The 25,495-nt window shown below is 50.3% G+C and overlaps 1 protein-coding gene across 1 annotated transcript; it reads right to left on the bottom strand.

The window, feature by feature from the left end:
• Nucleotides 1-2,593: 2,593 nt before the first annotated feature.
• LOC142918242 (uncharacterized) lies at nt 2,594-21,976 on the bottom strand. Its single transcript, XM_076062376.1, has 7 exons — nt 21,945-21,976; nt 17,228-17,864; nt 14,007-14,107; nt 6,584-6,620; nt 4,971-5,154; nt 3,872-3,978; nt 2,594-3,376 (listed from the first exon to the last, which is right to left on the bottom strand). The coding sequence occupies exons 1-7, from the start codon at nt 21,974-21,976 to the stop codon at nt 3,143-3,145; spliced, it is 1,332 nt and encodes a 443-aa protein (XP_075918491.1). The 3' UTR covers nt 2,594-3,142.
• Between the last annotated feature and the right edge of the window lie 3,519 nt (nt 21,977-25,495).

Here is a 25,495-nt window from a genome sequence, read left to right as displayed (position 1 = left end):
CTTGCTGCTCTCCTATCTCGGCCCTCTGCTCTCGTGCCCGTGTCCATCACCTGCCACTCATCCACCCTGCACACGTTTTGCCCCCGCGAACTGCAACACCCTCTGGCATCCAGAGTTGGCACTGCATTGGCAACATCCTCTGTGACTTGGCAGCCTGGAGGTAGAACCAATAAGACCATTGGAGCCTCCTTTGCCAGGAGCAAAAATATGATAATTGGTTTTTTTACCCTTTTATCTGGCAACAAAACTGACACCTTTTTGACAAGGAGTCGTGTTTACATTGACCACAATACCTGCGGTCGGAACGCAAACACAAAACAACAACTCTGATAATGTATGTGGCACTGTCCTTGAAATTGATTGGTCCACACCCGAGACAGCTTTCCTTAGAGCCCAGTCTCACATTGGTGTTGGACCTGATGACGTCAAAAGGCACACAACTCAAGGACAATGCACCACCATCAGAGTATGAGAGCTCGGGGTGAAGCATTTACACAACATTGGAAACCTCATTTGCCAGGAGCAAAATATGATCATTGGTTTTTTACCCTTTTATCTGGCAACAAAACTGACACTTTTTTGACAAGGAGTCGTGTTTGTATTGTTATCGAGAACCAATGGACTTGAGCTCCCCCCACTCGCACTCCATGTGGACAGATTGATATGACCCCCAGCTGACTTAAATTTTACAGGGGAAAAGTACGTATTATTATAGTCTATGACAATAAAATATACATTTGACTCGTAAATAATATCCGCAGTACATAAAATATAAAATGTACTAAGGGGTTTATTCTGAGCTCTTTCGGTAAAGTCATGTTGAAGGGAAACAATAAAATATATATAAAACAATAAAAATTCTTCATGATAAAGGTTTTTGGGTTAGGTCGACCTAACCCAAAAACCTTTGTTATGAATAATATTGGTCGCGAAAGCCTACGTGTTAAATAAAAATTATCACGACGTTTCGACCATAACACAAACGGTCATCATCAGGTGTGAGAATTTTTATTGTTTTATATATATTTTATTATTTTATTGTTTCCCTTCAACGTAACTTTACCGAAAGAGCTCAGAATATACCCCTTAGTACATTTTATATTTTATGTACTGCGGATATTATAAAGCAATAAAAATTCTCATGACGTTTCGACCGTAACACCATAACACACCTGATGATGACCGTTTGTGTTATGGTCGAAACGTGAGAATTTTTATTGTTTTATATATATTTTATTGTTTCCCTTCAACGTGACTTTACCGAAAGAGCTAAGAATATGAATCACTGCAGTCACGAAAGCTTTAAATCAAAGTACTAAGGGGTAACGCGAGTTAACCCCTGGCCTACAGCACCTCCACGTAATCGACGCAGACTCTGGACCACCATCTGCAGCGTGGAAATCCCCACCTACCGACCCACATTGCAAATGGCGGCGTTGCTTATGCTCGCGATAATTTGCACGATTCTATATTCAAAACTTCACACTTTACGCTTCTACAAAAGCCCGCTTGGATTACCCCTGTCGAGACGCGAGCGGCTTGCTGAGGAACGGAGAGAGGTAAGTGAAGCGCGTGGCGTGTGAACGGGCACCTTCCAGGAACTTGTGAAGGCGCCCGAGGGGGCACTGAATTGTGTATTCAAGCACGGAGGACGGGAACACCAATCTCTCAAGCTCCAAACGAAACCTCGACTTCTCCTCGCTCCGAACAACTTGACCCCCGTCACGCATCTCAGCTGTTCGGACGGGGGCGATGAGACGGAGCGTGGCGGCGATTCCACGTTCGTCTAGCGGTGCCTCATCTCCACACGGCGAGCACGGCAAAGCGGTTCCGGTTTTCTCACGTCGGAGAGACGTTCGCATTGTAAGCCGCCAACGAAGATTTTAATTCGAAAACCCCCGTTTGTGAATGGAGCGTGGCGTGTACGAACGGCAAACAAGCGACGTGTCCCTCGCGAGTTTGCGCGAAGATTGACGAGTTGCGACAATCTGCGAGATGTGCCAGCGCTTGATAAGTCCTTGGCCTAACGAAACCTTCAACTGTTAACGTTTTGCCGATCGTTGCACGCCTGTGAATTCACAGACTCGTCAATCCGTAGCGACGTTGGTATGGCTCGTCGAGTAAGTCATGCCACCTCTAATCACCCAGGAATGTCTGTCCTTAACGCCCGTGACGTCACTCCACATGGACCAGCCCCCCTCTCAATAATGAAAAGGTTACAGCCTCCACGTGGACCCGCCCCCCATTAATAATCATGAGCAGGTGATGTCACTCCACATGGACCAGCCCCCCGCCATTAATAATTAGTGGGTGACGTCACCCGACATGGGGGGGAGGGGCGAGGCGCCTCCTCCCCCCCCTCCCTCCCCCCTCTCCCCCTTATCTTCCCTCCCTCCCCTCCCTCTCCTCTCCCCCCTCCCTCTCCCTCCCCCCTCTCCCCCCTCCCTCTCCTCCCTCTCCTCTCCCACCTCCCTCCCCCCTCTCCCCCCTCTATGTTTTTTTCTCCCCCCTCTCCCACGCTAAACCTTCATTTCAAACATCAAAAACCACAACGCAACATTCAATACAAAGAGACACTTGACCATCGTTTTACCAACCAATTCGTTGACTTTTATTGAACGCAAACAAGAACAGACGGAGACTCATAAACTCACCACACAGAGACTCATAGACTCACCACACAGAGACCCACAGACTCACCACACACAGAGACCCATAGACTCACCACACAGAGACCCACAGACTCACCACACAGAGACCCATAGACTCACCACACACAGAGACCCACAGACTCACCACACACAGAGACCCATAGACTCACCACACACAGAGACCCATAGACTCACCACACAGAGACCCATAGACTCACCACACACAGAGACCCACAGACTCACCACACAGATACCCATAGACTCACCACACACAGAGACCCACAGACTCACCACACACAGAGACCCACAGACTCACCACCACACAAAGACCCACAGACTCACCACACACAGAGACCCATAGACTCACCACACAGAGACCCATAGACTCACCACACACAGAGACCCACAGACTCATCACACACAGAGACCCATAGACTCATCACACAGAGACCCATAGACTCACCACACAGAGACCCACAGACTCACGGCGGTCACGACCCCACCACCCAGAAGGTGGCCGAGGGCGGCCTCTGTGATTGGCCCCTCGCGGGCCTCTTGAGGAAGTGAGCCACCAGCCAGCGGCTCGTCGTCCGCCCGCTGTTCTTGGCGCGCCCGCTCCGGTCGAAGGCGGCGTAGCGCTCTGGCAGCAGGGCGCACCGCAGCGCCGTGTAATGGTTCTCAAGGTAGAGCTCGCTGAAGACGCAGCCTCGGTAGCGCCCGGACAGCTGCCCGCGATGGGCGGGGCGGGGCGGGGGTTAGGACGTGAGTGGGTGGGTGGGTGAGTGGGTGGGTGGGTGAGTGGGTGGGTGGATGAGTGCGTGAGCGAGTGAACGAGTAGAGTGGGTGAGTGGGTGAGCGAGTGAGTGGGTGAGCAAGTGAGTGAGTGGGGGAGCGAGCGAGTGAGTAGATGAGTGAGTGAGTGAGTGGGTGGGTGAGCGAGTGAGTGAGCGGTTGAGTGAGTGGGTGAGCGAGTGAGTGGGTGAGTGGTTGAGAGAGTTAGTGGGTGAGTGGGTGAGCGAGTGAGTGGGTGGGTGAGTGATTGAGTGAGTGAGTGGTTGAGTGAGTGAGTGGGTGAGTGGTTGAGTGAGTGAGTGAGCGAGTGAGTGAGTGGGTGAGTGGTTGGGTCGGTGAGTGAGTGGGTGGGTGAGTGGTTGAGCGAGCGAGTGAGTGAGTGAGCGAGTGAGCGAGTGAGTGAGTGGTTGAGTGTCGCCTCCGCCTACCTTGCCCACCAGCTTGCCATTCCTGTCCATGCAGATGTGGTACTTGGTGCGAACCCCGCGGAGCCGAATGTTCCCGCCAAACGAATCCATCTCGGCCTGGAGCAGCGCTGCAGCAGGGATGGAGTCGTCACCGTGGCGTTCGCGCTCGGAGTCATCTACGGCGGGCCGCTACGACGACGAGGCAGGGCCGGAGTCAGGCCAGGGGCCTCCACCAGCTGGAGAGGGGCCTCGTCATTTCGTTGGTGGACGCTGACTATTATTTGGTGTCAGCCTCGCAAAAATACAATTTTATTTCGCTTCAACTTTTGTGCGGTGAGTCTGTGGGTCTCTGTGTGTGGTGAGTCTATGGGTCTCTATGTGTGGTGAGTCTATGGGTCTCTATGTGTGGTGAGTCTATGGGTCTCTGTGTGTGGTGAGTCTATGAGTCTCTGTGTGTGGTGAGTCTATGGGTCTCTGTGTGTGGTGAGTCTATGGGTCTCTGTGTGGTGAGTCTGTGGGTGTCTCTGTGTGGTGAGTCTGTGGGTCTCTGTGTGTGGTGAGTCTGTGGGTCTCTGTGTGTGGTGAATCTGTGGGTCTCTGTGTGGTGAGTCTGTGGGTGTCTCTGTGTGGTGAGTCTGTGGGTGTCTCTGTGTGGTGAGTCTATGGGTCTCTGTGTGGTGAGTCTGTGGGTCTCTGTGTGGTGAGTCTGTGGGTCTCTGTGTGGTGAGTCTATGGGTCTCTGTGTGTGGTGAGTCTATGGGTCTCTGTGTGGTGAATCTATGGGTCTCTGTGTGGTAAGTCTATGGGTCTCTGTGTGGTGAGTCTATGGGTCTCTGTGTGGTGAGTCTGTGGGTCTCTGTGTGGTGAGTCTATGGGTCTCTGTGTGTGGTGAGTCTATGGGTCTCTGTGTGTGATGAGTCTATGGGTCTCTGTGTAGTGAGTCTGTGAGTCTCTGTGTGTGGTGAGTCTATGGCTCTCTCTCTGTGTGTGGTGAGTCTATGAGTCTCTGTGTGTGCTGAGTCTATGAGTCTCTGTGTGTGCTGAGTCTACGAGTCTCTGTGTGCTGAGTCTATGAGTCTCTGTGTGTGCTGAGTCTATGGGCCCCGCCGCCCCGTCTCACCGTAGGGGTCCCCGTCGTCCCCGCGGGCCACGACGTGTGTGCCCAGCACCTGCACGTGGGCTCCGCTGGCGCGTGAGTACAGCTGGTAGGTGCGCACGCGGCGCCGCGACAGCTCGTCGCTGACACGCGAAGCCTCCAACACGTGGCGCTCAAACTTCGCCGAGGAGGACGTGGACTCGGTCAGCTGGGGGGGGGTTGTGGAGATACACGGAGACTCGTGGAGATACACGGAGACTCGTGGGGGTAGACGGAGACTCGTGGGGGTAGACGGAGACTCGTGGAGGTAGACGGAGACTCGTGGAGATACACGGAGACTCGTGGAGGTAGACGGAGACTCGTGGGGGTACACGGAGACTCGTGGAGATACACGGAGACTCGTGGAGGTACACGGAGACTCGTGGACGTAGACGGTGGTGAATCTGTGGGTCTCTGTGTGTGGTGAGTCTATGGGTCTCTGTGTGTGGTGAGTCTATGGGTCTCTGTGTGTGGTGAGTCTATGGGTCTCTGTGTGTGGTGAGTCTATTGGTCTCTGTGTTGTGGTGAGTCTAGGGGTCTCTGTGTGGTGAGTCTATGGGTCTCTGTGTGTGGTGAGTCTATGGGTCTCTGTATGTGGTGAGTCTATGGGTCTCTGTGTGTGGTGAGTCTATGGGTCTCTGTGTGTGGTGAGTCTATTGGTCTCTGTGTTGTGGTGAGTCTAGGGGTCTCTGTGTGGTGAGTCTATGGGTCTCTGTGTGTGGTGAGTCTATGGGTCTCTGTGTGGTGAGTCTATGGGTCTCTGTGTGTGGTGAGCCTATGGGTCTCTGTGTGGTGAGTCTATGGGTCTCTGTGTGGTGAGCCTATGGGTCTCTGTGTGGTGAGTCTATGGGTCTCTGTGTGGTGAGTCTATGAGTATTTGTGTAATGAGTCTATGAGTCTCTGTGTGGTGAGTCTATGGGTCTCTGTGTGGTGAGTCTATGGGTCTATGTGTGGTTAGTCTATGGGTCTCTGTGTGGTGAGTCTATGGGTCGCTGTGTGGTGAGTCTATGGGTCTCTGTGTGGTGAGTCTATGGGTCTTTGTGTGGTGAGTCTATGAGTCTCTGTGTGGTGAGTCTATGGGTCTCTGTGTGATGAGTCTATGGGTCTCTGTGTGCTGAGTCTATGGGTCTGTGTGTGGTGAGTCTGTGGGTCTCTGTGTGGTGAGTCTGTGGGTATCTGTGTGGTGAGCCTATGGGTCTCTATGTGGTGAGTCTATGGGTCTCTGTGTGGTGAGTCTATGAGTCTCTGTGTGGTGAGTCTATGAGTCTCTGTGTGTGATGAGTCTATGGGTCTCTGTGTGGTGAGTTTATGGGTCTCTGTATGGTGAGTCTGTGGGTCTCTGTGTAGTGAGTCTGTGGGTCTCTGTGTGGTGAGTCTGTGGGTCTCTGTGTGGTGAGTCTGTGGGTCTCTGTGTGGTGAGTTTATGAGTCTCTGTGTGTGGTGAGTCTGTGGGTCTCTGTGGAGAATCACAGAGACTAAGCCGGGATCCCCTTGCGTGAAGATCTACGCCCTCGCCCGGGACGGCGTAAGGATTTGACGGCACGGACACGGACAGGTGTAGAGGGACACGTGCGTCAGTACCGGGCGCTCTCGCTCACCTGCACCTGCAGGTAGAGCGCGGGTGACAACGAACACCTAGGGACACAAAGACAAAGGTAAAGATCCCCCGTGTAGCCTTAACGGACTGTAGGGGCGAGCGCCGTTAGCGAGCAGCACCTATGAAGGCCGGAAAGGCACACGAGGGGGTGGGTGGCCAGCACAACGCCCGACCGCCTTTGTCTTCCCAGTGGCGACGTTTACCCACCGTACCAGGTACTCATTTGAGGCTGAGTCGACCTAGGGGAGTCCCAGGACCGGTTCAAATAATCGCCACCGGTGTTGGCCGTGAGCGGGAATCGAATCCGGGTCGCCGGGTTCGTAGCGCTAACCGCTGCACCACCGCTCACACACATACGTACACACAGACACACACAACACAACAACAACCGCCATTCGCCACTAAGTGGCGGTGACGTCACCATGACGCTTGTGCCAGGCTATGTGCACCCTGAGGCCACGTAAAGTGTCGAACGCCCGCTGGCAGGAGGTCACGGGACAGACCCAGTTGCCACGGGTCGACTGACTGAGATGACTGGCTGATGCACCACCTGTGCCCCCTACTGTGCCAACCCGCTGTGCTTCAGCCACCCGGCGCTCCGCTCTTTGTTGTGAGCGTCGCTCCTCTGCCTCCAACTGCCCAGTAGCGTACTTCACGAGCCTCCTCCACAGAGGCTGATCTTGACACCGCTGGCACCAGTCATCGGCAAGTCCACTCAGCCCCACGTCCTCCTGTACCACATCACTCCATCTCTTCTCTAGCCCGTGCCGCGCCCGTTTAGCCCCCTCGATCCGGCCGAACAAAAGCTGTTTCGGCATGCGGTGGCTGGGCATGCGGGCTACATGACCCAGCCATCGCAGACTTGCCCGCCGGAGGAGCTCACCGATGGGACCTTGCCCAGATCTTTCAAGGATTTGTGAGCTCCTCACACAAACCAGCCTGGTTAAGCCCAGGATGGGTCGTAGGCAGGCCAGCCTAAACCGGCGAAAATGTTTCATTAGGGGGGGTCCACGTTTCGCAAGCGTAGAGAAGGGAGGGAATGACCGTGGCCGAGAAGACCTGAAGCTTAGTGCGGAGCAACAGACCAGGTAGCTTCCACACAGCGTTACGCAACCGATGAAAAGATATTGCCGCTCGACTGATTCGGAGTGAGACCCCTGCTGTTAAACCAGAGCCGGTCATAAGCACACTGCCCAGGTGTGGAAAACTCTCCACTCTCTCCACAACTGCCCCACACACGTACACACACACACGTACACACACGTACACAACAACAACAACCGCCATTCGCCACTAAGTGGCGGTGACGTCACCACGACGCTTGTGCCAGGCTATGTGCACCCTGAGGCCATGTGAAGTGTCGAACGCCCGCTGGCAGGAGGTCACGGGGCAGACCCAGGTGCCACGGGTCGACTGACTGAGATGACTGGCTGATGTACCACCTGTGCCCCCTACTGTGCCAACCTGCTGTGCTTTAGCCACCCGGCGCTCCGCTCGTTGTTCTGAGCGTCGCTCCTCCGCCCTCCGTTGTTGTTGGAGGGCGACTACCTCCAACTGCCCAGTAGCGTCCTTCACGAGCCTCCTCCACAGAGGCCGATCTTGACACCGCTGGTACCAGTCATCGGCAAGTCCACTCAGCTCCACGTCCTCCTGTACCACATCACTCCATCTCTTCTCTAGCCCGTACCGCGCCCGCTTAGCCACCTCAATCCGGCCGAACAAAAGATGTTTCGGCATGCGGTGGCTGGGCATGCGGGCTACGTGACCCAGCCATCGCAGCCTTGCCCACCGGAGGAGCTCACCGATGGGACCTTGCCCAGATCTTTCAAGAATTTGTGAGCTCCTCACACAATCTAGTCTGGTTAAACCCAGGATGGATCGTAGGCAGGCCAGCCTAAATGTTTCTAGCCGGCGAAGATGTTCCATTAGGGGGGTCCACGTTTCGCAAGCGTAGAGAAGGGAGGGAATGACCGTGGCCGAGAAGACCTGACGCTTAGTGCGGAGCGACAGACCAGGTAGCTTCCACACAGCTTTACGCAACCGATGAAAAGATATTGCCGCTCGACTGATTCGGAGTGAGACCTCTGCTGTTAAACTGGAGCCAGTCATAAGCACACTGCCCAGGTATGGGAAACTCTCCACTCTCTCCACAACTGCCCCATCACCGATTGGGAGTTGTGGGGGTGGAGTGTCCGATAGTACAAAATACCCAGGCAGGTGCTTAGTTTTGGTGGGGCTGATGGTAAGGCCCCAGCTCTTAGTGGCACGCTCCAGTCTCAGGGGCAGCGTCTCCAACTCCTCCTCTGACTGAGCAGCTATTACCAAATCATCAGCATACATAACGTGGTTGAGCAATAGGGAGCCATCCCTTGACCGCACCCGGGCATCGATCAGCCTCCCATTATATCTGTACCATATGGAGAGTCCCCCGGTACAGCTATTGAAGGCTTCACGAACTACGTGGTCAAAATAGATGTTAAATCATGTGGGAGCCAGAGGACATCCCTGTCGCACCCCAAGGTGTACAGGGAATGGCTCTGACTCCCGGCCACGTAGTTTTACCCGGGCCCGCTCACCATCATGAAGGTCCTTAATGATCGTGAGCAGAGGGTCAGGTACTCCAAAAGCACGAAGAACGACCCAGAGCCCAGGCCTACTGATGGTATCATAGGCCTTGACCAGGTCAATAAAGCAGAGATGTAGGTCTTGTTGGAATTCCCTACACCTCTGCTGTAGCAGACGGACAGAAAATATGGCATCTGTGCAGGACCGCCCTTTCCTGAAACCGCATTGGGGCTCCGCAAGCCTCTCCTCAGCGTGCCTGGCAAGGCGATGCTGAATAATCCTTGCCAGGACCTTTCCCGGCACACTGAGGAGTGAGATGCCCCTGTAGTTGTTACAGTCTGTGCGGTCCCCCTTCTTAAAGAGGGGGACCACCAGGGCATCCTTCCAATCCTGCGGAACCCGTCCAGTGGCCCAGACCGTTGTTATGATGTCATATAGGGCAGTCTGTGCACAAACGCCACCCTCCCTCAGCATTTCGCTTGGGAGATCATCTCTGCCCGCTGCCTTTCCTGGTCTCAGACTCCGGATCGCCTTCAGTACTTCCTCAACAGATGGCACCTCAGCCAGCCACTCACAGGGGGTGACTTCTTCCAATATTTGAGGCACCGCAGCCTCAGCAGGGTCATCCTCACTTTGTGCCACGATGTTTTCCTGGCTGAGGGATTTTCCCTCCCCCAGAACCTCACAGAAATGCTCAGCAAATCTGCAAACCTGTTCCTGGGGGTCGGAGATTGGATCACCGTTTTTTTCCCTAATGATGGTAATAGGTGTGGCGCTGCAGGTTACTTTTTGATGGAGTTAAATAGAGATTTGTGATCACGGGCCACTGAGGCAGACTCCATCTCCTCAGCAACCCGCGACCACCACCCATCTTTGCAGCGCCTCACGGCTCTCCGAACCTCCGAGCGAAGGTTGCGGTAAGCCTCCTCATTCTCTGACGTGGGATTCTGTAGCCGATGACAGTGGGCCTGTCGCTTTTTTTGAACCATCTTGAACACCTCCTCTGTCAGCCAGGGTCTCTGGGGAGGTCTGGACCGCGTACCCAAAGCAGCCATTGCAGCTGCATGAGTCACAGTCCAAAACCTCGCCCATTTACCCTCGACATCAGGAGGAGTCGGGGACGATGCCAATCCCAGCCGCAAGCGATGATTAAATTATCGCTTGCAACTTTCATCAGATAACTGAGACCAGGCCACTTTAGGTCGGAATGGGGTCCTGGGTGTACACCCACCACCGGAGTGGAAGAATGGCAGGCGCATCTTACAGATGACTAGTCGATGGTCAGAGGGCAGATCAGCTCCACGGTAGGTCCTGGTGTCAAGGACATGGGCTCGCATCCGCTGGTCCGTCACTATGTAGTCCAGCAGATGTTCTTGCTTGGACCCGGCATGCATCCATGATGTTGTGTGGATGCGCCGATGCCGGAACAGCGTGTTGGTAATTACAAGCCCATGGGCTGCACAAAAATCTAGCAGCCTCCTACCGTTGTTATTGAGCTGATCTGGCCCATGCCCTCCAATCACTCCAGACCAGGTGCCAGTATCATGACCAACTCGGGCATTGAAGTCACCCAACATGATGACTCTATCCCGAGGGGCCACTTTAGCCAGCACCTGTGACAGGAGGTCATAGAAGGCATCTGACTCATCGGCTTTGCCTGCATCCCTCCACGGATGTTCATCTTCGGTGGGGGCATAAGTAACCACGACCACCATTCCTCACCTCCGGTTGATGGGAAGGCGAGCCCAAAGTAGCCTGGGGCTTACAGCTTCCCACACCTCACCGCCACGCTCCCACGCCCTCTTCATTCTTTTGTTCAAAAGAAGAGCAACATCCTGTTGTTTGGCAGTCTGCTGCCCCGAGTAGAGGACTGTCCACCCCTCATGGTGGCAGGAGCCAGAGCCAGTCCACCGGACCTCCTGAATGCCGCATAGATCCAGGCGGTACCGTTCCAGCTCCCGAAAGAGGAGTGGCAGCCTCTCCTCCGCAGTGAGCGTTAAAACATTCCACGTGGCCACCTGTAGTGGCTTTTCGTTGTTTCTGGAGGAGCCCCGAGGGTAGATATTCAATCTCCTGGCTCCGCCAATTGGGGTTTGGCCAGGAGACGTCATAGACGCCTGGCCCCCCGGGGCCTCCGGCACAAGCTTATTAGTTACATATTTCAGTTTAACTCGTGGTTTCGTGGTAATTAATTGAAGGTGGAGGGGTTACCAGCCCCTCGCACCCGTCCAGAGCCCCCGTTTAGCCCCTGTGGTGGACACATATGCCATGAGGGGAGGAGCCAATCAAAATTGGATCTCCCCCCACAGCATTGTCCACGACAGAGTTGCCCGTCCGGCACCGCGAGGAGGTAGGGGGTTGTTTTGCCGGACACACACACGTAAACACACACGTACACACACACACGTACACACGCGCACACTTACACACTTACACCCACGTACAGCCTACGTGGACTGTTGAGGCAAGTGCCGCTGGCGTTCACCTCCACCGCTCGGGCCCGGCCCCAGACGCCCCGCGCAGGCGGTGAACCATGCCGTGCCGCCAAACTGCTTGCTCGCTTGCTCGAGGACCAGCCTAGGTGCACGTCGAGGCCACGTGCAGTGTCGAATGCCCACAAATCCATAAAACAACAGCAACCGCCCCCTTCGCACAGAGGCACACGATGACACGCTCGGTCACACACTCACCGACACAACAACAACCGCCATTCGCCACTAAGTGGCGGTGACGTCACCACGACGCTTGTGCCAGGCTATGTGCACCCTGAGGCCACGTGAAGTGTCGAACGCCCACGGGCAGGAGGTCACGGGGCAGACCCAGGTGCCACGGGTCGACTGACTGAAATGACTGGCTGATGCATCACCTGTGCCCCCTACTGTGCCAACCTGCTGTGCTTTAGCCACCCGGCACTCCGCTCATTGTTCTGAGCGTCGCTCCTCCGCCCTCCGTTGTTGTTGGAGGGCGACTACCTCCAACTGCCCAGTAGCGTCCTTCACGAGCCTCCTCCACAGAGGCCGATCTTGACAACACTGGTACTAGTCATCGGCAAGTCCACTCAGCTCCACGTCCTCTTGTACCACATCACTTCATCTCTTCTCTAGCCCGTGCCACGCCCGCTTAGCCCCCTCAATCCGGCCGAACAAAAGCTGTTTCGGCAGGCGGTGGCTGGGCATGCGAGCTACATGACCCAGCCATCGTAGCCTTCCCCGCCGGAGGAGCTCACCGATGGGACCTTGCCCAGATCTTTTAAGGATTTGTGAGCTCCTCACACAATCCAGTCTGGTTAAACCCAGGATGGATCGTAGGCAGGCCAGCCTAAATGTTTCTAACCGGCGAAGGTGTTCCATTAGGGGGGTCCATGTTTCGCAAGCGTAGAGAAGGGAAGGAATGACCGTGGCCGAGAAGACCTGAAGCTTAGTGCGGAGCGACAGACCAGGTAGCTTCCACACAGCGTTACGCAACTGATGAAAAGTTAATGCCGCTCGACTGATTCAGAGTGAGACCTCTGCTGTCAAACCGGAGCCGGTCATAAGCACACTGCCCAGGTATGGGTAAACTCTCCACTCTCTCCACAACTGCACCATCACTCGATTGGGAGGTGTGGGGGTGGAGTGTCCGATGGTACAAAATACCCAGGCAGGTGCTTAGTTTTGGTGGGGCTGATGGTAAGGCCCCATCTCTTAGTGGCATGCTCCAGTCTCAGCAGCAGCGCCTCCAACTCCTCCTCTGAATGAGCAGCTATTAACAAATCATCGGCATACATAACGTGGTTGAGCAATAGGGTGCCATCCCTTGACCACACCCGGGCATCGATCAGCCTCCCATTATATCTGTACCAGATGGAAATTCCTCTGGTACAGCCATCAATGGTTTCACGAACTACGTGGTCAAAATGGATGTTAAATAATGTGGGAGCCAAAGGACATCCCTGTCGCACCCCAAGGTGTACAGGGAATGGCTCTGACACCCGGCCACCTAGTTTTACCCGGGCACGCTCACCATCATGAAGGTCCTCACTGATCATGAGCAGCAGATCGGGGACTCCGAAAGCACGAAGAACAACCCAGAGCCAAGGCCTACTGATGGTATCATAGGCCTTGACCAGGTCAATAAAGCAGAGACGTAGGTCTTGTTGGAATTCCCTACACCTCTGCTTTAGCAAACGGTCAGATCATATGGCATTGGTCCAGGACCGCCCTTTCCTGAAACCACATTGGAGCTCCGCAAGCCTCTCCTCAGCGTGCCTGGCAAGGCAATGTTGAATAATCCTTGCCAGGACCTTTCCCAATACACTGAGGAGTGAGATGCCCCTGTAGTTGTTACAGTCTGTGCGGTCCCCCTTCTTAAACAGAGGGACCACAAGGGCATCCTTCCAATCCTGCAGAACCCGTACAGTGGTCCAGACTGTTGTTATGATGTCATGTAGGGCAGTCTGTGCACAAACGCCACCCTCCCTCAGCATTTCGCTTGGGAGATCATCTCTGCCCGGTGACTTTCCTGGTCTCAGACTCTGGATCGCCTTCAGTACTTCCTCAACAGATGGCACCTCAGCCAGCCACTCACAGGGGGTGACTTCTTCCAATATTTCAGGCACCGCAGTCTCAGCAGGGTCATCCTCACCCCTCCCCTCCCCACTCAGCCCTTCCCCTCCCCACCCTCCCCACCCAGCCCCTCCCTCCCCACCCAGCCCCTCCCCTCCCCTCCCCACCCTCCCCACCCAGCCCCACCCCTCCCATTTTTGGATGCATGACGGACGGATGGACACAACAATACTCCCCTGTGGGCTGGTGGTGTAATAACCAGGTTTCTACCAGTGACATTGATACCTATGGGAGATTAATGTAACATTGACTCACAGCAGCAGGAGGAGCGTCAACATGGTGCAGGATCCACGCCGACGAGTTGAACTCCGAACCCGGGCTGCCAGGCGGAGGGGGGCGGGGTCACGTGGAGGTGACTGTGGGGAGTCACAGTACCACCCTGGTCAACAGAAGGCTGGGTCACGTGGAGGTGACTTTGGGGGGGGGGGTCACAGTACCACCCTGGTCAACAAAAGGCTGGGTCACGTGGAGGTGACTGTGGAGGGGTCACAGTACCACCCTGGTCAACAGAAGGCGATGAAAACCAACAAGATCATCACAAGTTCGACCTCCCTAATTGACCCAACTAAACGTCCCTCCCTAAAACCTTCTGCTGCAAGACCCCCTAGATTCTATGGTCTTCCCAAGATTCATAAAGAAGGCACCCCACTACGACCCATCGTATCCACGATCAACTCCCCTACCTACAGGCTAGCCCGTTTTCTGTCAGATACCTTGCTGCCTTTCACTGGCAAGACCACCTCAGCAGTACTTAACTCAGCCCAATTGGTCTCTATGGTCAAAGACGTTGTACTGTCCCCTGACGATATCCTTGTCAGCTTCGATGTGGTCTTTCTGTTCACCAAGGTCCCAGTTCCCGATACCATTGAAATAATTGAAAATTTGGTCCAACATGGACTAGACCCCGATACACCTGCGCTGGTTAGGCACTGCCTCACCAATACCTACTTTACTTGGAATGGCTCCTTCTACAAACAAAATGAGGGTACCCCCATGGGATCCCCCTTGTCACCAGTGATAGCTAACGTTTTCATGGAGAAATTTGAATCAGACGCCATCCAGACTTCCACCCTCAGACCTTCCCTGTGGAAGAGATATGTAGACGACACTTTTGTCATTTGGCCACATGGCCTCCCAGCTTTGAACCTTTTCCTACACCACATCAATTCCAGACACCCCGCCATCAAATTCACCATGGAAGTGGAGAAAGATGGCAAGCTGCCATTCTTGGATGTTCTGTTTGAGAGGAGACCTGATGGCTCATTGGGGCATTCTGTCTACAGGAAACCCACCCACACAGATTCCTACTTGAAACCTGATTCCCACCACCACCCAGCTCAAAATAATTATCTCATCAAAACGTTATACCACAGGGCTCATTGCATTTCGGACCAACACCACCTGACCAGTGAATTAAAACATGTACATCTGGCCCTCAAGAGGAACGGATACTCTGACCGTACCATCCGCCAAGCTGTTTCTCCCTCCATACAGAAACAACCACTTGATACTCTTTGTTTTTTTCGGTAAAGTCACGTAGAAATAAGAAATAATAATGAAATAAAATAACATAATAGCATACGACGTTTCGATTGCAATGCAAGCAATCATCATCAGGTATAGAAGAGCTAAATTTAAGAGAGAGAGGAAACACAGAGAGATGAAGAAGCACATGATATTGGACAAGATTTAGTAAAATTTTGGAAACAATATAATGCAGCACAGAGGGTCGGTCAAAACACAATTAACGCATGTTCTGGCTGATTAAGTTATTTCAAACATTGCTAAATTATAGGTTAAGAGTGATAGAGTACAGATCACAGACACATATTACAGACATCCAAGCAGAGAGAGCCAGCACAGAGACACACAGAGAGAGACACACACATGGGACAGAGCTAAATTTAAGAGAGAGAGGAAACACAGAGAGATGGAGAAGCGCATCAAATTGGACAAGATTTAGTAAAAATTTGGAAACAATATAATGCAGCACAGAGGGTCGGTCAAAACACAATTAACGCATGTTCTGGCTTTACCGAAGAAAACCAAAGAGTAATTCCTGCAGTCACGAAAGCACCCAATGAAGTTGAACCACTTGATACTCCGATAAAAACCATCACACTACCATATATAGCAGGTGTTACTAAAAAGATCTCCAAAATTCTAAACAAACACAAGATCCTGGTCCGGTTCAATAGAGTACACAAAATCCGTGATCTGATCCCATCCGTGAAGGATGTCATTCCTGACTTACAGTACCCCGGGGTTTACAAATTGAGTTGTACCTGCGGTGATTGCTATATCGGGGAGACGAAACGACATGTCTTTGACCGAATTCGCGAGCACAAATCAGATTTGAAACACGGCAGAACGAATTCTTCTGCCGTAGCTGATCACTGTTACAACGCTGTGGGTGATCACGATATAGTTTTCTTCAATACAAAGGTTCTCTGCAAAACCACGGGTTTTTTTTTTATCAGAGATTTGTTCACGAGGCAATTCAGATTTACAAACACGGACACAATTTCAACCGAGAGGATGGTTTCAAATTAGGCAATCATTGGAAAGATGTTTATAAATCAAACCAAACATTAAACTAATTTTCAATGGTACAGTATCTTTTTTCAAGTAGTGGTATCCCAAACTTTCACAGCTGCTTATTTTCCCTTCAAACCAACATTACTTAAACTCCCCCACCCCCGCGCCGGTCCATCATGTACCTCCTACGTACATCGTGCTCATTGTTATGCTAATTCCTTTGTCAAGGCGCTTTTGTTTCCTCCCACACAGCTTAAAGGACGCGACCTGGGCTTGGCTGTTTTCACTCCAACGCTGTCATCTGGACAGTCCGGTCCCTTCACCTGATGAAGGCAACTTGTGTTGTGGCCGAAACGTCGTGATTTTTTGTTGTTTTATTTTTTACCTACGTGACTTTACCAAATAGAACCAAAGAGTATGGATCCTTGCAGTCACGAAAGCTTCAAATCTAGAAGAATCTATGAGTATTTGTGTGATGAGTCTATGGGTCTCTGTGTGGTGAGTCTATGGGTCTCTGTGTGGTGAGTCTATGAGTCTCTGTGTGGTGAGTCTATGGGTCTCTGTGTGGTGAGTCTATGGGTCTCTGTGTGGTGAGTCTGTGGGTCTCTGTGTGGTGAGTCTATGAGTCTCTGTGTGGTGAGTCTATGGATCTCTGTGTGGTGAGTCTATGGGTCTCTGTGTGGTGAGTCTATGAGTCTCTGTGTGATGAGTCTATGGGTCTCTGTGTGGTGAGTCTATGGGTCTCTGTGTGATGAGTCTATGGGTCTGTGTGGTGAGTCTATGGGTCTCTGTGTGGTGAGTCTGTGGGTCTCTGTGTGATGAGTCTATGGGTCTCTGTGTGATGAGTCTATGGGTCTCTGTGTGATGAGTCTATGGGTCTCTATGTGGTGAGTCTATGAGTCTCTGTGTGGTGAGTCTGTGGGTCTCCCCAGACTCACCGGTGCAACGCTCCGCAGATGTCCAGGGGATGGGGGGGTCTTGAGGGTCTTGTTGCTCTGTCGTGGCAAGGTGACGCCGGCAATAACGACTCCCTGGGGGGTGGTGGAGGTGGTGGTGGTTATGGTGGAGGTGGTGGTGGTGATGGTGGTGGTGGTGATGGTAGAGGTGGTGGTGGTGAAGGTGGTGGTGAAGGTGGTGGAGGTGGTGGTGGTGGTGGTGAAGGTGGTGGAGGTGGTGGTGGTGAAGGTGGTGGTGGTCAAGGTGGTGGTGGTGGTAGTGAAGGTGGTGGAGGTGGTGGTCAAGGTGGTGGAGGTGGTGGAGGAGGAGGTGGTGGTGGAGGTGGTGGTGGTGAAGGTGGTGGGGGTGGTGGTGGTGAAGGTGGTGGTAGTGAAGGAGGAGGTGGTGGTGGTAGTGAAGGTGGTGGTGGTGGTAGTGAAGGTGGTGGTGGTGGTAGTGAAGGTGATCAAGGTGGTAGTGAAGGTGGTGGTAGTGAAGGTGGTGGTGAAGGTGGTGGTAGTGAAGGTGGTGGTGGAGGTAGTGATGGTGGTGGTGGTAGTGAAGGTGGAGGTGGTGATGGTGGTGGTGAAGGCCGTTAAATGAAAAAAAAATTTCGCGCGCTTTTGGCCACTTGGGGCACTTTTAGAAAAACGTAGCGCGGATAGGCGATCACGTGTTTGGCGAGGCTCAGATTTCGTACAGCTGATAAGCACCGCCTATAGACTTGTAGTGTTCGACTTCACTCAGACAACTTCTGTCTTTCTTCGAACGCCGCTTTATTTACAACTCTCAGCACGTCCTCCACATTCCACAGTATCCAGGTCGCCACGGCTCGCTCGCCACCTTTGTCTCTCCACTCCCCACTATTACTTCGCTTACTCCGCACTCAGCGACTCCGCACACAGCGACTTCACACTCAGCGTCTTCACACACAGCGTCTTCACACTCAGCGTCTACACACACAGCGTCTTCACACTCAGCGTCTTCACACTCAGCGTCACCACACACAGCGTCTACACACACAGAGTCTTCACACTCAGCATCTTCACACACAGTGTCTTCACACACAGCGTCTTCACACTCAGCGTCTTCACACTCAGCGTCACCACACACAGCGTCTTCACACACAGCGTCTTCACACTCAGCGTCTTCACACACAGTGTCTTCACACACAGCGTCTTCACACTCAGCGTCTTCACACACAGCGTCTTCACACACAGCTTCTTCACACTCAGCGTCTTCACACTCAGTGTCTTCACACACAGCGTCTTCACACTCAGCGTCTTCACACACAGCGTCTTCACACTCAGCGTCTTCACACACAGCGTCTTCACACACAGCGTCTTCACTTTAACATAGCCATTTCTGTGACCAGTCACAAGCTAATCACTCAGCTATTTCAATGCTAAATTCTATGCTAATTCCTTTGTCAAGGGGTGCCTCTGTGGATGTGTAGGCTTTGACTTTAACATAGCCATTTCTGTGACCAGTCACAAGCTAATCACTCAGCTATTTCAATGCTAAATTATATGCTAATTCCTTTGTCAATGCGCTCTGTTTCTTCTCACACAGCTTAAAGGTCGCGGTCTGAGCTTGGCTGTGTTCGCTCCAGCGCTGTCCTCCAGACAGTCTCGTCCCTTCACCTGATGAAGGCCGCTTGTGTTGTGGCCGAAAACGTCGTGAGAATTTTATTGTGTTATTTTATTTTATCAATTTATTATTTTATTCTCATTCTACGTGGTGGTGACTTTACCGAAAGAACCAAAGAAGATGAACCTGAGCGTGGTGACGTCACCACGCAGCATTCTCTGGTCTGTAAACGGATGAGACTAGGCCATCAAGAAGGACTTCTCTGGTGTAGGCTGATCAGTTTCAAAGACATTGTATATATAATTATCAGAGCATGTTTGTTTGCATGTTAACAAGTACGTGGTAAAAGCAGAACTTGATTCCTTGAAGGTTTCTAGTTGGTGTTTGAACATCTTAACAATGGAATGGAACTTTCTACAAACAAACTGAGGGCACCCCAATGGGCTCCCCCCTATCTCCGGTTATAGCTAACATTTTCATGGAGAAATTTGAGACTGACGCCATCCAGACTGCCATTCTGCACCCAACCTTATGGAAAAGGTACGTGGATGACACCTTTGTCATCTGGCCACATGGCCGGCCTGCTCTAGACCAATTCTTCGACCACATCAATTCCATACACCCAGCCATCAGATTTACCATGGAAGTCGAAATAGATGGCAAGATGCCTTTTTTGGATGTCCTAATTAAAAAAAGACCTGATGGTTCAATGAGCCACTCTGTCTACAGGAAAGCTACCCATACGGATGCTTATCTGAAACCGGATTCCCACCACCATCCATCACAGAAGAATTCTCTCATCAAGAGTATCATAGAGCCCAATGCATATCCGACCAGGAACACATAGGCAGTGAACTCAAGCACGTACACCAAGCTCTTAAGGCTAATGGTTACTCCGACTATACAATCCGCAAAGCTATCACTCAAACCATGAAGAAGGACCCTCTTGAGGAGCCTTTCAAAACCATCACTTTACCCTACATTGCGGGGATCACAAAAAATATCTCCAAAATCTTGAATAAACACAAGATCCAGGTCCGTTTCAACACATTACATAAAATCGGTGATCTGGTTCCGTCTGTAAAAGATGTGATTCTGGACATACAGTACCCTGGTGTCTACAAACTAAGTTGCCTCTGTGGTAGTAGTTACATTGGAGAAACCAAACGCCACATCTCGGACCGCATTCGTGAACACAAAGCAGACCTTAAACACAGTAGGACCAACACCTCGGCCATGGCAGATCATTGTTATAATTCAGTAGGCTCACATGACATTGACTTTTCCAAGACAGGTTCTTTGTAAGCCATCTGGCTACCATGAGAGATTCGTTCATGAGGCTATCCACATATACAAGCACAGAGACAATTTCAACCGAGAAGATGGATTCTGGCTTAGCAATCATTGGAAAGATTTGATAAACCATTTCAGGTCTTAATTGATTGTTCACGCTTACAGTGGCTTTCAGACAGCATACATTAATTTTTCGTCTCCCCCCTCCTCTTTTCAGAACATAGATGGACTAGTCCTTCTAAATAAACTGCCAAATCGCTGCGCGTGGCGCTGGCGTTTTTTTTTAAATATAAATAAATAAATGCCCCGTTTTTGAAATAAATAAATAAATGCGAACCGGCACACCTGATGACGACCGTTTGTGTTATGGTCGAAACGTGATAATTTTTATTGTTTTATATATATTTTATTATGTTATTGTTTCCCTTCAATAATAAAATATATATAATATATACTTTATTATTTTTTTGTTTCCCTTCAACGTGACTTTACTGAAAGAGCTAAGAATATGAGTTTATCAATCTACATGACGACGACGATGATGATGATGAGGTTGTCAATCTCCATGACGATGATGATGATGACGAGTTTGTCAATCTCCATGACGACGATGATGATGACGAGTTTGTAAATCTCCATGACGATGATGATGATGATGACGAGTTTGTAAATCTCCATGACGATGATGATGATGAGTTTGTCAATCTCCATAACGACGATGATGATGACGATGAGTTTGTCAAACTCCATAACGACGATGATGATGACGAGTTTGTAAATCTCCATGACGACGATGATGATGACGAGTTTGTAAATCTCCATGACGACGATGATGATGACGAGTTTGTCAATCTCCATGATGATGATGATGAGTTTGTAAATCTCCATGATAATGATGATGACGAGTTTGTTAATCTCCATGACGATGATGATGATGACGAGTTTGTAAATCTCCATGACGACGATGATGATGACGAGTTTGTAAATCTCCATGACGACGATGATGACGATGAGTTTGTCAATCTCCATGACGACGATGATGAGTTTGTAAATCTCCATGACGATGATGATGATGAGTTTGTAAATCTCCATGATGATGATGATGACGATGAGTTTGTCAATCTCCATGACGACGATGATGATGATGATGAGTTTGTCAATCTCCATGACGACGATGATGATGACGAGTTTGTCAATCTCCATGATGACGATGATGATGAGTTTGTAAATCTCCATGACGATGATGATGAGTTTGTAAATCTCCATGACGATGATGATGATGAGTTTGTAAATCTCCATGATGATGATGATGACGATGAGTTTGTCAATCTCCATGACGACGATGATGATGACGAGTTTGTAAATCTCCATGAAGATGATGATGATGATGATGAGTCTGTCAATCTCCATGACGATGACGATGAGTTTGTTAATCTCCATGATGACGATGATGATGATGACGAGTTTGTAAATCTCCATGACGACGATGATGATGATGAGTTTGTCAATCTCCATGACGACGATGATGATGACGAGTTTGTCAATCTCCATGACGACGATGATGAGTTTGTAAATCTCCATGACGATGATGAGTTTGTAAATCTCCATGATGATGATGATGACGATGAGTTTGTCAATCTCCATGACGACGATGATGATGACGAGTTTGTAAATCTCCATGAAGATGATGATGATGATGAGTCTGTCAATCTCCATGACGATGACGATGAGTTTGTTAATCTCCATGATGACGATGATGATGATGACGAGTTTGTAAATCTCCATGACGACGATGATGATGACGAGTGTTAATCTCCATGACGACGACCTCCAAGCCTCGTGGAGCCTCCAGCAGCCCCCGTTGCCATGGCCACGGGCAAAACCACTTGAAGACTTCAACCCGGGGGTGGTGGTCGACATCGGGCGGTGGCAGCGTTCAGTGGCGATCATCTGCGTTGTGTCTGGCATTTGTGTGAGAGAGAGAGTTTCAAGTTTTCAAGTTTCATTTATTAGGTATAGCCCTGTGAGCCATGCGGCTCTTAAGTCAGGTGCAACCGCAACAAACTAAATTTGAACACAGAACATCTTAAAGCGACAATGCGTAACAGAAACATTCTGGAATAAACCAGCAAATATTCCACGCAAAAAAACATGTTAAAACGCTGTGTGTTAAAATCAATGTGGTGCAAGCCAACAACAACAACCATAAGACAATTTAGATTAACCATATGTTTTCGAATCACCAAAATAAAGCTGTAAAAACAATGTAACAACAGTAATCATAGGAACTGTGAATTTAAATTTAACAATAAACGATATACATAACACGTACGACAAAAAAACTGCAGCCATAGCTGGCAGCACGACACTCCCAGTGTATGATGTGTGAGTGAGTCAGCAGCAGAGTGAGTGAGTGTATGATGTGCGAGTCAGCGTATGAAGAGTGAGTTAGTGAATGATGTGTGAGCGAGTGTATGATGTGTGAGCGAGTCAGTGGCAGTGTGAGTGTATGATGTGTGAGTCAGCGCACGAAGTGTTAGCGCATGATGAGTGAGTCAGTGTATGATGTGCAAGTGAGCCAGCAAACAATGAGTGAACCTGTGTATGATGAGTGAATGGGTCAGTGGTTGTGCGAGTGTATGATGTGTGAGTGAGTAAGCGCATGATGAGCGAGTCAGTGCATGATGTGTGAGTGAGTCAGTGCATGGTGTGAGTGAGTCAGTGTATGATGTGTGAGTGAGTCAGTGTATGATGTGTGAGTGAGTCAGTGCATAATGTGTGAGTGAGTCAGTGCATGGTGTGAGTGAGTCAGTGTATGTGTGAGAAAGTCAGTGTATGATGTGTGAGTGAGTCAGTGCATGGTGTGAGTGAGTCAGTGTATGATGTGAGAGTGAGTCAGTGTATGATGTGTGAGTGAGTCAGTGCATTGTGTGAGTGAGTCAGTGTATGATGTGTGAGTGAGTCAGTGTATGATGTGTGAGTGAGTCAGTGTATGATGTGTGAGTGAGTCAGTGCATGGTGTGAGTGAGTCAGTGTATGATGTGTGAGTGAGTCAGTGCATGGTGTGAGTGAGTCAGTGTATGATGTGTGAGTGAGTCTGTGTATGATGTGAGAGTGAGTCAGTGTATGATGTGTGAGTGAGTCAGTGTATGATGTGTGAGTGAGTCAGTGCATGGTGTGAGTGAGTCAGTGCATGATGTGTGAGAAAGTCAGTGTCGGCTCCCTCTGCTTGCGCCATCGCCCCGCCCCCCCCCCCCTTGACTCCGTCGGCCCCCCCCAGCTCCGTCGCCCCCCCCCCCGACTCCGTCGACCCCACCTGGCTCCGTTGCCTCCCCGGCCCCCCCAGCTCCGTTGGCCCCCTCGGCTCCGTCGGCCCCCTCCGTCGGCTCCCTCACAAACGACAGACACGGTCAGATATCTTCCATGGTAGGTTGGCAGTCACCTTTAAGTGCAATAAAAAAGTTATATTAATTGTAACAACAATGAAAATAGCAATGACAATCATAATATTACTGACAAGGATGATTGTAAACGGGGTTACACCCCTACCCCCCCACCACCTCCATTCAACATGGGTTGACCCACGGGTGACCGCCCGATGTTTTGTAAACAAGTTTTGCGTTGAGGGGGTTGTTGGTTATTGATCCCCTCGGACGTGGTGAAGGAGTTTAAAGTTCTCCACGGGTGACCGCCCGATGTTTTGTAAACAAGTTTTACGTTGAGGGGGTTATTGGTTATTGATCCCCTCGGACGTGGTGAAGGAGTTTAAAGTTCTCCACGGGTGACCGCCCGATGTTTTGTAAACAAGTTTTACGTTGAGGGGGTTGTTGGTTATTGATCCCCTCGGACGTGGTGAAGGAGTTTAAAGTTCTCCACGGGTGACCGCCCGATGTTTTGTAAACAAGTTTTACGTTGAGGGGGTTGTTGGTTATTGATCCCCTCGGACGTGGTGAAGGAGTTTAAAGTTCTCCACGGGTGACCGCCCGATGTTTTGTAAACAAGTTTTACGTTGAGGGGGTTGTTGGTTATTGATCCCCTCGGACGTGGTGAAGGAGTTTAAAGTTCTCTGCTCGACTCGGCAGAATCGGCGTCTTGGGAAAGGCGACGTTGAGCTGAGAGCCTTGGGAGGAGCGAGAGAGTCTCTTAGCACGTGGGGGAATATCGTCACCCAAAAAAGTAAGAATCGTTTAAATGTGTCTTTGTGTATGTGCGGCGGTGAAGAGCTTCATAGATAATCGGATTTCTTCCGGTAATAAATGTTCTCATGAAACATCCTTAACCTATAAGTTAAACGTAATTGAGGATTCAGGCTTCGCCTAGTAACAGGTTAGTAGGCCTCAAGCCTTAGGCCTAAAGGTTTAATCTTTAATTTGTTCACCCACCTAAGGTGTTTAATAATTTAATTATACAGAGATCGTTAGATGGCAAATCTTCAGTCACCCCTTAATCTGTAAGTGCATTTTTAACTAATTAGAGGATTCTCACGCCGAAGGCTTCGCCTAGTAACAGGTTAGTAGGCCTCAAGCCTTAGGCCTAAAGGTTTAATCTTTAATTTACTTACCCACCTAAGATGTTTAATAATTAAATTTTACAGAGATCGTGAGATGGCAAATCTTCAGTCACCCCTTAAACTGTAAGTGCAGTTCTTGTAATTAAGAATTAACTTAGGAAATAAACACTCAAACACTGCTGTGTTAAGCAATTTTAATTTCTAAACAAAACTTTAACACTCTAATATGCGAATTCTTATGCTTGAAATTGTCAACACAGTATTCCAGGAGATGTTCCCCTCATTGATCCATACATTTAACCCTCAATAATCACGTTTGTTAACTGGGTACCAGAACAATTGATTACTTCCTCAGAGTAACACGATCATATACGGCGATAGGGAACAAAACTCCTTAAAAATTCGTGCAACGATATTCATACGAAGGCAATAAAGAAACATGTCCTGAAGGCAAAGTACACGGTAATTAATTCATGAGCAAGATTACGTAATTGCGAAATGTCTTGGAACAAGGGTGTGTGGCAGTACGCCTGCTTCAGCAAATACTCATCAATTGGCTAAGGCTTCATGGATTCATACATTTAACCCTCAATGATCACGTTTGTTTACTGGGTACCGGAACAAACGATTGCTTCATCAGAGTAACACGAGCATATACGGCAAATAGGAATAAAAGTCCTTCTTAGCTCTTTCGGTAAAGTCACGTTGAAGGGCAACAATAAAACATATAAAACAATAAAAATTCTCACGACGTTTCCACCATAACACAAACGTCGTGAGAATTTTTATTGTTTTATATATATTTTATTATTTTATTGTTTCCCTTCAACCTGACTTTACCGAAAGAACTAAGAATATGAATTACTGCAGTCACGAA

The sequence above is a fragment of the Petromyzon marinus genome, unplaced genomic scaffold, assembly GCF_048934315.1.
Source record: "Petromyzon marinus isolate PM22_M1 ecotype Great Lakes invasive population unplaced genomic scaffold, UKy_Petmar_22M1.pri1.0 PM_G_Scaffold_58, whole genome shotgun sequence".
In the NCBI taxonomy this organism is placed as follows: domain Eukaryota; kingdom Metazoa; phylum Chordata; class Hyperoartia; order Petromyzontiformes; family Petromyzontidae; genus Petromyzon; species Petromyzon marinus.
The sequence above is the reverse complement of the archived record's forward strand: the minus strand, read 5'-3'. Positions and strand labels throughout refer to the sequence as shown.

Excerpts from the sequence above, each read along its gene's own strand:
- LOC142918242 (XM_076062376.1), bottom strand. The coding sequence starts at position 21,976 with ATGGCAACGGGGGCTGCTGGAGGCTCCACGAG. Across the intron at positions 6,621-14,006 it reads TTGACGCTCCTCCTGCTGCT|GTGTTCGTTGTCACCCGCGC; the intron begins GTGAGTCAATGT and ends TTGTGTCCCTAG. Across the intron at positions 3,377-3,871 it reads ATGGCAAGCTGGTGGGCAAG|CTGTCCGGGCGCTACCGAGG; the intron begins GTAGGCGGAGGC and ends CATCGCGGGCAG.